The sequence below is a fragment of the Theobroma umbraticum genome, unplaced genomic scaffold, assembly GCF_002168275.2.
Source record: "Theobroma umbraticum cultivar Fairchild unplaced genomic scaffold, ASM216827v3 scaffold_95.0, whole genome shotgun sequence".
NCBI lineage: Eukaryota > Viridiplantae > Streptophyta > Magnoliopsida > Malvales > Malvaceae > Theobroma > Theobroma umbraticum.
Genome location: NW_018397257.1, coordinates 6,951,054 through 6,965,702, shown reverse-complemented (window position 1 = coordinate 6,965,702; position 14,649 = coordinate 6,951,054). Strand labels below are relative to the sequence as shown.

At 27.4% G+C, this 14,649-nt stretch overlaps 2 protein-coding genes across 2 annotated transcripts; both read right to left on the bottom strand.

Annotated features, from left to right (window-relative positions):
* Positions 1 to 190: 190 nt before the first annotated feature.
* On the bottom strand, positions 191 to 1,680 carry LOC110411933 (uncharacterized). The gene is made up of 4 exons (XM_021422298.2): positions 1,443 to 1,680; positions 1,281 to 1,347; positions 491 to 589; positions 191 to 397 (listed from the first exon to the last, which is right to left on the bottom strand). The coding sequence occupies exons 1-4, from the start codon at positions 1,605 to 1,607 to the stop codon at positions 339 to 341; spliced, it is 390 nt and encodes a 129-aa protein (XP_021277973.1). The 5' UTR covers positions 1,608 to 1,680; the 3' UTR covers positions 191 to 338.
* A 1,140-nt stretch (positions 1,681 to 2,820) lies between these two features.
* Positions 2,821 to 6,059, bottom strand: LOC110411932 (NADH:ubiquinone oxidoreductase, 17.2kDa subunit). The gene is made up of 5 exons (XM_021422297.2): positions 5,920 to 6,059; positions 5,753 to 5,779; positions 3,702 to 3,793; positions 3,228 to 3,337; positions 2,821 to 3,157 (listed from the first exon to the last, which is right to left on the bottom strand). Exons 1-5 carry the CDS (start codon positions 6,009 to 6,011, stop codon positions 2,999 to 3,001), a joined length of 480 nt encoding a protein of 159 aa, XP_021277972.1. The 5' UTR covers positions 6,012 to 6,059; the 3' UTR covers positions 2,821 to 2,998.
* Between the last annotated feature and the right edge of the window lie 8,590 nt (positions 6,060 to 14,649).

Here is a 14,649-nt window from a genome sequence, read left to right as displayed (position 1 = left end):
GAACAGGATCTGAGATAAATCAAGCCATACCAATTACCATCAAATATTGGATTGAGGCAATTTGAACTCAAGGTTTGATTTAGTTTTTCAATTCTCAAATGCCCAAGATATTTTCTTGATTGCCACTTCAAAATTCCCATTCGAGGAAGGCTCATTACTGGTGAGGATACTTGAGAACAAAGCATAGATGTTACAAATGAAACGATATGCATTAGGTATCAAATTTCCTTCAAAAACCTATCTCTACACAACAACATGCTATAGTATCGAGTTCTCCAGCCCATCAATAGCTTGAGTTCACAAAATTTGAGTTTGATTTTTATTTTTTTCATCTCAATCTATTCTACCATGGCATCTCCGGAAGCTTCAATGGCTTGCTTAGGACTCTTGGCTTTTCCTGTTCAAGGAGCAAAATAAAGCTTAATAAACACTTGTTTGGGACGAAAAGAACTCAAACCAAAACCTAAAATCATAAAGCAACAAACCTTACCTTTTCGTTTTATGCGTTTGACCTTCAAATTCTTCTTCATGTGAAATTTTGGAGGCACTTTGTTGGCATCTTGGGATGTGCCTGCATCTTGAGATGTACCTGTATAAGGAACCAACTTCAAATTAAAGCGCAAAGCGAAGGCAATCATGCTACTAAACTGGTCTTACAGAACGCAGCATGAAAAAGCTTATTTCTAAACAGGAAAACCCAGCTTCACATGCAGTTTCATGTTAAAGCTTCGAAACCCATAATAACACGAGTGGTGAAAATTTGCTACCTTCATGCTCATAATGCTGTTTGGTCTAAGTTAATTGAGATTCAGACAAAAATGAGTGGGCAGCCACTAGATTGAAGAAAATCAATATGGCGTGCGAGACTCCTAAACATTAGTGATGACAGAAAGAGCAAACCAGACTCATATATAGACCCTCTACCAGGCAATTACAACCAATATAATACAGATAAGGATGAAGGATTGGGCTGACTTGATAAAAAATACAGTACACAACAATTCTCCAAAAACTTATGATATGAGTTAGTGGGTATACTTGAAAAATTCCAATACGTACAATTTTTTCTATAAGTTTAGTTCTGTTACTTTCAGCCTTGAAAATAGACAGCATGCACCATAACAGTTTACAGAATCTAACTCAGAATTAGTATCAATTACAAGAGTAATCGATGCATTAAACTGTAAAACTCGCATGTAACCAACCACTAAAGTTCGAATTACAACTAAAAATGAAAAAACGAAAAAAAAAAACCCAGAAAAACGAGTCAACAAATATACCTTCAGCAGCCACCATTTCCACATCTTCCATAGTCACCAAACCCTTTTCGATGGCCTCCTTTTGCTCCTTCAATTACAGAAATACCCAAATAATTATCTCCAAGAAAACCAATTAGCACATAGAACCAAAAGATTTGTCATGGAAGAAGTTTATACACATACCCTGCGCCATTTCTTGAGAAGCTTGCGCTGACGTTTGCCAGAGAGGGAGAGTGGTTGGGATTTGTGCTTAAGCTTCTTAGTTGCGGGATCTCCATGATTCGCTCTTTTTCTCTCTGCCCTTTGTACTCTCTTCTGCTTCTGAACTTCGTTGAAACTTTTCGCCATTTGTTTTTCTCTTTCTTGCTTTCCCTGTGTACCCAAAACCCTAAAACTCGGATCCTACTATATTTTAAAGGGGCTCAAACTATAATGTTCGTTGTTCAGTGATTATAATGTTAAAAGTTGGGCCTGGCCCAATTGGGATTACTTCCTAAATATTTTGGTTTAGACTTTCAGTTCTACAAGTAACTCACTCTAATTTACAATGCTATTATGCTAGTTTCTTTTATTATTATTTACATGTGACCTTGGGTAATATAATGAAAATTAATCCACTTCTTTGAATCTCACTCAATTATACTCTCATCTTACAATTTGTATTATAAATTTTCAAATTAAAATCTCAAATTCTTACAGTTAAAAAATGTAAATTTGATTATTGGGATTAGGATGAAAGGCTTGGTTTTGGTGTTTCCTTCACAAATTTCCTCAAGTTTTTTTGCCCTTTTGAGGTGCCTACTCTTATCATTTAATTGTGAATCTTGATAATTTTGATTAGATTTTACAGAATAATAAGAGAATAAAATGTTTTTTTTCTTTAAATTTGGCATTGTAAATATGTTTTTTTTAAAAAAAAAAATCAATGAACTTAAAGTTGTTTTTGTAAACATGATATAAAGTTGCATTAGTAATTATTATTGGAGTCTACATTTAAGTCAGATGAGGACTGAAAAGATACTATAAGCAACAGATTCACTTCTCCTAAATTTGGCAGTCAAAAATGAGAAATTAAATGTGTTATGTCACTTTTCTTATATGGGGGGTCGATGTGACATAGCAGAGACTTAAGGATGGAGGAACATACTTACAAAAGGTTAGATTGGCATCATTGATATGATTGAGCTTCAGTTTGAAGCTTTCCCGATGGGTTTAACACAAACACAAACACAAATGCAGCTCTTACAGAGAGTGCCCAGTGTCCGTGTAAGCCAAATCGGCATCCCCCTTAGTTCCCAAATAGAAAACTAGTGAGAAGCAGGGTGAATTCACATTGAAGTTATTGAACATACTACAAAAATTTAAGGCCTCTGGTATAATCATGGATGAGAAATACTGCTAATGACACGGTAACCACGGTACACCTTCTTCATTTTACAGTTCTTCCCCGTCTCTCCAGATTCGACAGTATAAACTTAAACATTATTCTAGATTGAAAATGAGAAGAAGAGGACCTATGCATGTTGCAGAACAAGATCAGATGATAAGCTGTGAAGACAACTTATTGACAATATCCAAATTAAATTCCATTTATCCAATATCAAGTTGACAATTTGCAGTTTCTTGCAGTAAACAGATGCATAAAAACTATCGTTTGAGACAAATACAGGAAATTATTCATCAAAAGCAAACTGAGAATTCCAGAGCTTGCGAAGTCAACAGAACACTGGTTTTCAAGATTACTCAGCCTTGGTTGGCTGCCAAGGTTGGTACCTTGTCCAGTCTCTCTGACCAGGATTAAGTGCATGTCCTTTAGAATGGTAGATAAACTCATTACCCTTACCAGATAAGTTTTCCTTGTGCTCAACTCCATACCTCTTAGGTTTTAGCATCAAAAGCTGCAAAAAACCAAATATATCAGCACATTTTCCTCATTAGGTAATATGACATAGTCAAAACAGGACTTGCCTCATCTCCTTTATGATCAGTTATGTAGTGAAGCCAACCATGCCATTCTGGTGGTACCTGAGAAGCATCATAACGATCCTTCTTTGCATACTCAACCCACCTATGTCTTCCTATGAATGCCATTACATAGTATGCATCAGTCATAAACATAAATAGCGACAATGACCTCTCGTAACTACACTCATAGAGACAGTGTTTAGTGTTTGTATATAGTTGATTGCTATAAGTAAATACATCCATGCATGCATGCAAGACAAGGAAAAATGAAAACCAATAATCTCAAGAATCCAGGTGAAGGGACAATCTTGTTGATTATTTTAAGGCATTCAAATATTTAAAGCTCAATAGTGCAGAAATGAATCATCTAGTTCTCCTTCTAGCAATAATTTTCAGAACACAACTCTTTTTCACCATTCACTACTGGTAGTGCATTTTCAACATGAACATTATATGAAAAGAGAAAGGAAAGCAAACCAGATTGTGTGTCCCCAAGTTTCTCATAATACTTATTGCCGAATTTATCAACACCCACAAGTGTAGCCCCTATGTTATGGATTTTGGTTTGCCTGGATCAAACCAGAAAATTTCTATCAAAGATTCAATTTATAATCATGATGAATATACATCACACTAACTTCAGAACTCAAGGATTATATGGATAAAGGACAACAATAAATAAAAGTCCTGAGGTTTGAAGAACTAAAATTAAGAATAAAATAAAACAAAAAATCAAGTTATATTCTAGAAAAAAAAAGAATAGCAAACTAGAAGAAAATAATAAACATAGGAATGCCAAAATAATAGCAGCTAATCTATAAACAAAAGGCTGTCTAGACCACATCAGTGCAGGAAAGTCTCTACAATGGAATTAGCAACAAAGAACGGAACATACAAATGAAACCTAACCATACATGCTTAGTGTTCTCTTTTCTAACTAGTTTTCAGGCAATCAACCAACTAAAGGTTAATTATGCTTGTTTTTGATTCAGCTTCAGTTAAATTTAGCTTGTCCACATAATGGTAAAACGTTTTGATATATACACAAACATATAGTCAAATGTCTGTGCATATAAATATTTTAACAAGGGTTCACAGTGAACAATGATGTAGATTGGGGCGAAGAAACTTAAGTAGCCTAATAAAATTCCATTGCAGCAACAAACATGTCTTTTGAGACCAGAAAATAAAAGAGACTAATTAGAATTATATGAGCTTTCTCACAAAATACCATAGATACTTCAGGAATTCATTCTTAAGAAGATGGCACCAAACAACAAAAAGTGAGACCAAGTTCGATGTGAAGAATAATCAACAAGCCATTTTCTTGGGCAATGAAACAGTGGAAGATTCTTTCAGAAGAAGAATAATGCTAGTCTTGCAGATTCACGCAGATACAGATATTAGGGCTAACATTAATGTATGTGTCCAAAAGCAACCTAAGATGTCACTTTCAATGAAAGAACACCAAATTGTCTCTAAATATGAGATGTTCCACTCATGGAAGAGCTAAAAAGTTTCTGCTTAACGTCTTTGAGGTGGAAGACATTGAAAAGGTCCGATTTCTTGAGGTTTATGGTATGGATGAAACTATCATATCCTTAGGTCTGAAGTCATATAAAGCACACAGGGTACAATACATTAGCTGACACTGCAAAGTGCTACAAACATTTTTATCTTTCTCACAAGGTTCCAAAGTGCCAAGAGACAATGCCCGGTTAAGAGTTTGGACCTGATTGTATATAATTGTAATTGATGAAACAGTTAATAGTAATTCAAAGCCAGCACAATCATGGCAATCCTCTTCACACCAATACAGCCATATTCACCAAAAACTACTCACATTACTTGTCTCCTACCTTGAATGTAAGTCAGGGTTTAAGCTTCTTCACAACCAAGAAAACTACCAGAGGCAAAATTCGCAAAATTCATTTCTTCCCATCATATGCAATGCTGGTAACATGGATTAGACTCAAGAGAGCTGGGATTCAAATCCTGATGATTCTAAAGAATTAAGGATTAAAAGAATTTTATTAGCCATGATTATCATCAAATTCTGTTTCTAAGAACAAACTCGTTCCCCTTTTTTCCCCACTATTTTTCCTGCAGCCACTGAATTCTTCTTTGCCACCAGAATCTTTTAAATTGTAGATTTAGAATTGTCCAATCAAAAACCTTTCACTGAACCTGGATAGTATTCCCAACTCCATGTTTTTCCCTCCAAATCAAGTGGATTGCAAGTCATTTTCGATTTGTTAACTTACAATTGCTAAAGTTTCATTTTTCAGTTTATTCAAATCTCCTGAAAAAGAAAAAAAAAAGAATCGGATTGCGAAACCCAATTGATAAGGTGGCTGCACAAGAATTCAAACCCTACTTACAAATTATCCTAATCATAATTAGATAAAAATTTCAATTTTAATTACCTCCTAAATCTATTTTTGTTTCTTTTTGAAAAAAAAAAAGGGAGAAGAAATCTTCAAGTAAACAAGAACTGAGAGATTGTTAAGAAAGAGAATTGGACTTACAGAAGGTTTCCGCCTAAGATGCACTTCCTGAAAGAGAACAAATGAGCAATTAGTAACTATGTCCAATTAGAAGAATAACGTAAAAAAGGTTTTTCATTTCTTAATCGAAGAATTAATAGAAGTTTGAAAAAAAAACAAAAAAGAAAGGAATAGAATGAATTACGTACGTGTAGCCATCTTCCTTGAGCTCCCTTAAGAAAGTGCGGAGACCTTTCTCTCGGATCGCCTGCAACGCGCTCTTCACCACCGTCGATACCATCCCTATCTTCGTCGCTCGCTCTGTGGCTGCTCCCCTTTTTCACTTTTAAAAGTCTGAACTTTACCGTCCGTTAAAAAGGTAATTTAGATTAAAAATAATCATCAAAATAAATTTAATTTTTTAATTATATTTAATTATAATTTAATAAAAATATTTTTAAAATTATTTTAAATAAATTAAATTATTTATCATAATTTTTTTTATTTTTTTTTCATTTTTTTTTTTCTCACTATCTCACTTTCTTTTATTTTATCGATTTTTTTTTCTACAATCGTATGTTATGCTCAGCTCTTGATTTCTTTCTCTTACATTTTTAAATTTTTCTTTTTTGAGCTTTTAAGACACCAAGTGATAATTTTGATATACTTGGCTGAATAGTTATTTGAGAAATTTGATTTTAAGTATTTTAGATAAAATTAAAATTATAGAAATGATCATAGATGTTTGAAATACCTTTTAATTCGATCAATTTAAGACTTAGACACTAATAAACTTAAAATTTTAAAATTTATAAACCTAAATTTTTAAATGAATTTTTTTTTATTTTTAGTCAAAATAGTGTTTTAGATAAGAAAATTTGTGTTTTGATTTATGAAAACATGTTAAAAACACTTTAATCGTTGCCAAATTGTCAAAAACAAAAAAAAATGATGAAAGTTGAAAGGATTTGAAATTTTGGTTAGTAAGTAACAATAACATTTTAGACATTAAAATATAATAAAATATTTTTTAATATAACATGTAACAATATTTTCTCAATATAACATGTAACTAGAGCTGTAAATATGGGCTGACTCGGCCCAACCTTACCCAGCCCTTGTTGGTTGAGAAAATATGAATTGGACTGGACCAGTCCATTTTTTATATGAGCCATTAAAACCTCAACCCAGCTCATCCTTTGTTAGTCCATGAGTTGAATTGGGTCAGTCAATTTTTTTTTAAAAAAAATTAATTTTTATAATTCTACTTGATAAATTTTTTATTAATAAAATTGTTCTATAATTTAATTCGTAAATTGAATAATAAAAACATGTTACAAATAAACAAATTACACCAAATATAAAAAAAATAAATTACACAATAAAGTTTAAATCTTTAACACAAACTACTATCTCATAAACATAAGTATATAATCAAATAATAAAAATTTCGAAACTCATTTATATCCTACTCAATCCTCATTCTCAAGTAAAAAATTTAAATCTTATTTAAACAGCAATGATGTCTCAAGGTCTGAATCATTATCAATTTATCATCTAATATTCATCACCATAAAAAAAAAAGAGTTAATAAGTTTTAATCTAAATTAAAACTTTTAATTTGACAAGTGAAGATTAAAGATATTGAAATATATAAGATAAAAAATACTATTGGTAACTAAATTATTAATTTTACATAATTAAATATATAAAATTATTAAATTAATTAAAAAAAATTTGACCCATAGGGCTAACTCTGCCCCAACCCACATCAACTTACTAATTTGGTGGGTTGACCCATTTAAGCCCGATTTCAATATGGATCAAAATTTTCTAACTCAGCCCACCCCACATTTAATAGAAAATGGGGTCAGGTCCATTTTGATAAGCCTACTTGTAACAATAATATTTTTTTTTCAACAGGTCGTGTAACATCTTTTTTTAACTATGATGTGTAACATGTTTTTGTGCATGGCGTGTAACGATTTTTTTTTTCAATATAACGTGTAACAACTTAACTGCGACATATAACATGTTTTTATTCATAGCGTGTAATAACAGTATTTTTTTTCAACATAGCGTATAACATGTTATTATACATGGCGTGTAACATCATAACGTATAATTTTATTAAGGGTAATTTTATCCAATTTAGCTAAAACCAGTTAAAATTATCTTGAAGGTTATTTTTAAAAACATCTTATCTTTAAAAGTTAATTTTAAAAATGCTGCTATTACAAATGTTGCTTTTATAAGTCTAATGGGTCAAGATATCTTGCGTTTACAAGTGTTGATGTAAATCTATAACAATAACTAGTTTGTTGCCTGTGTGATGCATTTGGACTAGTAAATTTTTCTTTTAATTGAGTGAGAAATATTTTATGAAATACATATGTAATAGTAATTATATTATTATAAATATCATTTTATAAAATATATAACAATTATTATTGTAGTTATTATTGTGGTATTTGTGGTGGTGTTTTCATATAAGAACACATTTATAAGCAATCTTACAAAAAGACTAAATTTTAAATAAAATTTCCAAACTTATGGTAAAATATGTAATAACTCAATCTCTTTTAGAATTCTATTTTTAGTTAATTGAACTGCACCACTTTTCATTAATTACATTTAACATTGAAAAATATAATATGCAGTAACATAATTTCTTTCAAAACTCTATTTTTAACTAATTGATATTCATCACTTTATATTAGTTACATTTAACACTAGAAAAATAGAATACGTAGTAACTTAATTTCTTTCAAAACCCTATCTTTAGCTAGCAAATATGTACCCTTTACATTAGTTACATTTAACATTAAAACATGATATGGGAGTGATAAATAATGGAATAAAGAAAAATTATTTTTTATAAATACTCACATATAAAAAGTCAAAGAAAAATTTATTTAATCCAAACTTAATCTAAGACCTCAAGCTCATGCCCAAAAACCTAACCACAAACCAATCTCATTAGACCTCATGCCCACACCCCAACAACCACATATCAAGCCAAGAACCTTATTAAGTGTTAAGCCAAAAATCCTTTGGACTTCCTTTCAATATAACAAATCATTTTTAAATTATTCTTAAGTTTCAATATCCAATTTAATGTAAAAAGCTTACATGAGATTATTTATTAGCTTCAATAAGGTGCTCACATGCATGTAAGTGTTTTCTTTGCTTTTTCATAGTCAAGTTGATTTAGTGATTTAAAATGCATGTAATTATTTTTATTTTATTTCTTCATATTTAAGCTGATTTAGTGATATGAAGTTGTATAACACGTTAAGTGCTTGTTTGCTGATGATAAAGCAAAATATTATAACAATACAAATTAAAAAAAAAATCTTTTTACTGCTTATTTTTTTCAACTTTTTCCTTTTGTTTATGTCTATAAATTTTAGATGATAAGATAAATTTGAAATGAGATATTCTTGTAATGTCAAATTTTATGTGTGTTAGGAAACATATTTTTTAACTGTTAAATGAAGTAAAAAACTTTGAAATCACTTCGTTTGAAATTTTTATGAGATTTGTGTATTATATAGCTATCATAAAAAAAATAAAGTAAAATATCCTGACCCTTCAAGTTTTGATTGAAATTACAAAAAAGTCTATTTATTTTCGAAATGAACACTCCATCTGAAAAAAATATTTTTCACTGGATACGTCGGTCTAGCCATTAGTCAACTGTTAATATTTTCGTCAACTTGCTGACATGGTAAAAGTAAAAAGATAATTTTACCTTTGATTAATTTTGATAATTACAATTATATAATTTATTAGTTTTTTATTAATTAAAAAAAAACCATCTCCATTAGGGAGCACCAAATCTCCCCTAGGAGCACCAGGTGCTCCCGTTGGGAGATCGATCGGGGCTCACTTCCCTTGGAAGCACTGATCAATGATTCTCTTTCTTGGGGAGCTGGGGAACAACGATTGGTGCTCTCTATTTTTTTAAAATATAATAATAATTTTTAAATTAATAAAAAAATAATATTTTAGTCGTTTCTTTAGTTTTATTAACCGTGTTTGTAGTATTGAGGTAGAGTACTCATGTTAAAAACTAATGAGCCTCTATGTAATTTCGATCAAAATTTAAAAAGTTAGGGCATTTTACCTAAAAAAATACTAACATATAAGTAAGCAAACTAATATTTTGGATTTAATTGATTTTAATTTATTTAGTTGTCAAGAATTTTCCTTTTATATTATTAATAAATTTATGAAATGAGATTAATAGAGTAATTAGTATTGTCAAATAGTTAAACCAGTATAAATGTCATTTCACTTATAAGTGAACTTCTCACAAAGTAATTAGTTATTGGATTTAGGCTTTATAGTTGATTTCCTCTTTTAGACAATATCATTGCCAAGTGTCAAGTGAGGAAGCCCTTTGAGGCTTCTTTTAAATATAATTATAGATTTGAAAATCATAACTAATTAAATAAAAAATAAAAATATTAATGTTTGGTTTTTTATTTTTAGCATGAAATGTGAAGATTTGATGTGTGAAACTCTCAAGAATTCTCAACAAGTTTCATTGCTTTGGGAAGCTTGCCATTGACTTGCTAGAGCAGAGATGGTACTAAGCAAGTGTCAAGCAAGAAGTCATTTGGGATTTCCTTTAAATATAGTTATAGATAAGGGTAAAACACTTACAATAAAAATTACTCTTTTGAAAATTTTACTATAAAGTTATTTTTACATAAATTTAATTAAAACTAATTTGTATACTCTCAATTTTTCAAAAATTCATTTAAGTATTTGACAATAAAATTTTAATATGTCAATATTAAATAAACAAATTTTAATTTTAACATAAATATATGAAATTAAAGATAAAAATATATAAAATCTTGAAATGTCAAACTGTCACGGCAAAGAGTAATGTATGATATTGTAATCATACCTCCTAAATGGATAAGCGGTAACAATTCATCTCTAGCAAGTTGCCATTAAATTTCTTCATTTTAAAAAATATTGACATAAATGTATAAGAATTACAATAACAACTCATTGTAGTACAAATCTTGACATAAATACATAATAAAATATTTATAGTGAAAATAAACTTTTTAAAATTTTGATATAAATTTATGAGGATAAAAGTAAAAATTCATATCACACAAAGTACAAAAATTAAAATTTAATTTTTTATATAAACATAATTAAAATTAATTTGTATCGTTTCAAATTCTTAAATTCATTGTAAATATTTGTACATAAAAAATTAAAAATGTTAATGTTAAATCAATTTTTTTTTGACATAATGTTTGAAAATATCCCTGAACTATTCAAAAAAATTCAAATAAATCCTTATTTTTTCAATTGTGTTTAATTAAGCCTCAATATTTTTATTTTTGGTATAATAATCTTTTATAATTGATGATTAATTAATTGTCATTAATCAAAATAGCACTTGTCATTTTTTATATCAACATGATACTAATGTGAAATGTGAAAATGTCACATGATCATGTCATCATGTTATATTAGTATGCCACATTAACAGTTCGCCACATTAACAGTTCGCCATATAAAATGAAAAGGAACAGTTTGATTAAATTAACCACTAGTTATAAGGGCACTCTTTTTCTTATTCTCTTTAAAATCCAACCATTAGTTATAAAAATTTATTTGATTCAAAATAAAAATATAAAAATTTATTTGAATCAAAATAAAGGTACAGGAGCTTGTTTGTAACCCAATAAAAAAATCAAGATTTATTTAAAATTTTCAGAATAGTTTAGGATTTTTTTTAGGTTTTATTCCATTTTTTCAATTTTAATATAAATGTACGACAATAAGGATAAAAATATATTTTGGATATATAGAATAAAAATATATTAAATTGGATTAAGTATTATTACATTGGTGCAAAGATATAAGAGTTACTGTACTTATAATGGAAATTAACCTTTTACTAATGTTGATATAAATGTATAATAATAAGAATATAAATATTTATAGTAAAAATTAACTTTTTAAAAATTAAATTTTAAAAAATAAATGTAAAAATTCATATAATATAAAGTACAAAAGACAAAATTTTAATTTTTTTACATAAACTTCATTAAAACTAATATCTATCCTCTCAAATTCACTTTAAATATTATGACATAAAAATTAAAAATATTAATGTTTAAATCAAATAATATTTTTCAATTAAAATTTTAATATAGAACATTTAGCGTCACTTTAATGTAATGAGTTTAATTTAAAATTTTAATATCATATAATACTATATCTATTACATAAGTAAAAAAAACTCCAAAGAGGCTTTCTTTTTTAACCACGTGAAAGACATAGAAAAAAAAAACGTATTGAAAAAAGAAAAAGAGAGGTAGGAAGAGGCCTGTGTGCAATGCATGAGCTATAGTCTAGCGACATTAATATGTGACATTAATGTTATGTAAATTAACATTAATGTTATTGTTGTGTATATTACTTATAATTATATAATTATAATGTTAACATTAAATGGTATTATACATGTTACCTTTAAATTAGAATATAATATTTAAATATATGATAGTAATTAAAAAATAATATTTTTTATATTTTAACGTAAAATCATGAAATTAAAAATAAAAATTACATAAAATAGATAAAATTAAAAATTACATATATTGTTTACTTGTATAATAAGTAAGGACAAGCTTAGAATAAGATCAACCTTACTATAGCCGTTGCCATCTCATATGAATTAAGTGAGCTTGAATCTTACAAGAGATTGCACCTAAAAATTTGACGCATTAGTTGATTTTTAATTCAACTACTTAAAAAATAGAGTTCAAATTCTTTTTCAAAAAAAAAACCTTACAAGAAATTTACAGATATTCCATACTCATCAATGGTTAAAATTATAAGTGAAAATGAAGCATTATAATCTAATCATATTAAACAAACTAATCCAACCTTCTTGATCCTTACAACTTACAAGAACTAACTAAAGTTAAAGGTTTGGATCGGCTCCCTTCAAAATGAAATTTCTTAATCTCAACTCTGAATCAATTATCAACACCCTAAAAGCAAAACTCTTCTCGATCTTTATAACTTACAAGAAATACCTAAAAAACAAGAAACACTCTTAAACACAAAGATCATTAACAGTCTATTTGCTCTAACTTTTTTTTTAGCTTAAAAGTTATTATAAAGCTTTTATGAAAAATAATAATTTTTAAAATTAAGTTAAAGTTGTTGATAAGCAAGCTCATTAAGAGCCTGTTTGGCCTAACTCTTTTTAATTTAAAAGCTATTATAAAGCTTTTATGAAAAATAATAACTTTTAAAATTAAGTTAAAACTGTTTGGTAAATTATTTGATAAAATAAATTATATAAGTTCTAATTTTAGTTAAAATTACCATAGATGATATTCATGCCATCTTCAATCATGTGAGAAATCAATGTAATAATTATTTTTCACATTTATATACAATTTTAGATATTAAAATTTAAAAAAATTATAAAAATGGAACAACTTTCAAACTTATATAATAATACTAATATTGGATTTTTGTTGATCTAATAAGCAATTGGATCATAATGCTTCAATTTACACAGAAGAAGAAAAAGGAAAAAACATTGTATTTAACATTAAAATCTTTTTTGGTGAAGAGGAGAGAAAATTTTAAATAGTACCCAAATGTAATTTTGAATTTTGAGTCTTCTTTTCTTTTAATATTTGTAAAAATAATAAAATTTTAAATTTTGCTATCCTGTTATTGAGTCTTCTTTGTAAAAAAAGGTTGAGAAGAGAGATATTGCGATTTGTGTTAGAAAATGATAATGTGCAAACGAAAGGATAAGGAGATTGATTGTTTGGAGTGAGGTTGTCAACGGGTATGATATCCGTTAATTTCAAGGTATCTGAACCTTATTAACTATCTAAATAATTTTAAAAATTATTACCTTAATCTTAACCTTAATACATTTTTATTACTTTATAATTATTTTAATTCGTTTAAAAACTCGATTAAATGAAAAAATTATTAAAATGTTATTCATGGGTACCCAATTACACGAACTTGAACTCCTATCCATACACAATAATATTTCTCTTATGTATTTCATATAATTAACTACAAATTAAATTAATAAAAATAAAATAATAATATTTAAATTTAAATAATCAAAAACTATAAAGTGTGCTTATAAATGAATATAATATATATTATAAATCAATATTATTTTATTGTTTAGTAATTATTAACTCATATAATAGTAATTATATTCTTTACAAATGAATATAATTTATAATATAAACTGTATGTATTAAAATCCATTACAAGTTATATACTATAAATTTTGTATATCTATATTATAATTAATAATTTTATAAATTATAATTTATATAATGTTAACACAAAATAAAAAGTAAATATATATATATTTAACATATATATATATATTAAAAGTATTTTAGAGTATGTATATAATAGTAATTATATTTCTTCTAAATGAACCCAATACATATAAAGCATAAATATTAAAAGACATTATAAGTTAATTAATAATCATATTTTTATTAATTAATTTAATTAATTATACAAGTTTGTTCTCAATTACATGAAATTAAAAAAAATAGCTAAGTTTCAAACCTATTTTAATCTCCACAACTTTACATAATAAGTTATATATTTATAAGTTATATAACAAAGTATATATATTATAATTAATAATTTTATAAGTTATAATTTTTGTAATGTCAACATAAAATAGAAAGTAAATATGTTTGTATTTAAAGTGTATATATATACATACACATACTAAAAGTATATATATATAATAGTAATTATATTTTTTATAAATGAACTCAATATGTATAAAGTAAATATATTAAAATACATTATAAGATAATTAGTAATCATAGTTTATGAATTAATTTAATTAATTATATGAGTTTGTCCTTAATTACATGAAATTA

Coding starts and splice junctions, on each gene's coding strand:
- LOC110411933 (XM_021422298.2), bottom strand. CDS start 1,607: ATGGCGAAAAGTTTCAACGAAGTTCAGAAGCAGAAGAGAGTACAAAGG. Junction 590..1,280: donor GGAAATGGTGGCTGCTGAAG/GTATATTTGTTG, acceptor TTCCTTATACAG/GTACATCTCAAGATGCAGGC. Junction 398..490: donor CAAACGCATAAAACGAAAAG/GTAAGGTTTGTT, acceptor CTCCTTGAACAG/GAAAAGCCAAGAGTCCTAAG.
- LOC110411932 (XM_021422297.2), bottom strand. CDS start 6,011: ATGGTATCGACGGTGGTGAAGAGCGCGTTGCAGGCGATCCGAGAGAAA. Junction 3,794..5,752: donor ATCTTAGGCGGAAACCTTCT/GTAAGTCCAATT, acceptor GGTTTGATCCAG/GCAAACCAAAATCCATAACA. Junction 3,338..3,701: donor ACTTGGGGACACACAATCTG/GTTTGCTTTCCT, acceptor TGGCATTCATAG/GAAGACATAGGTGGGTTGAG.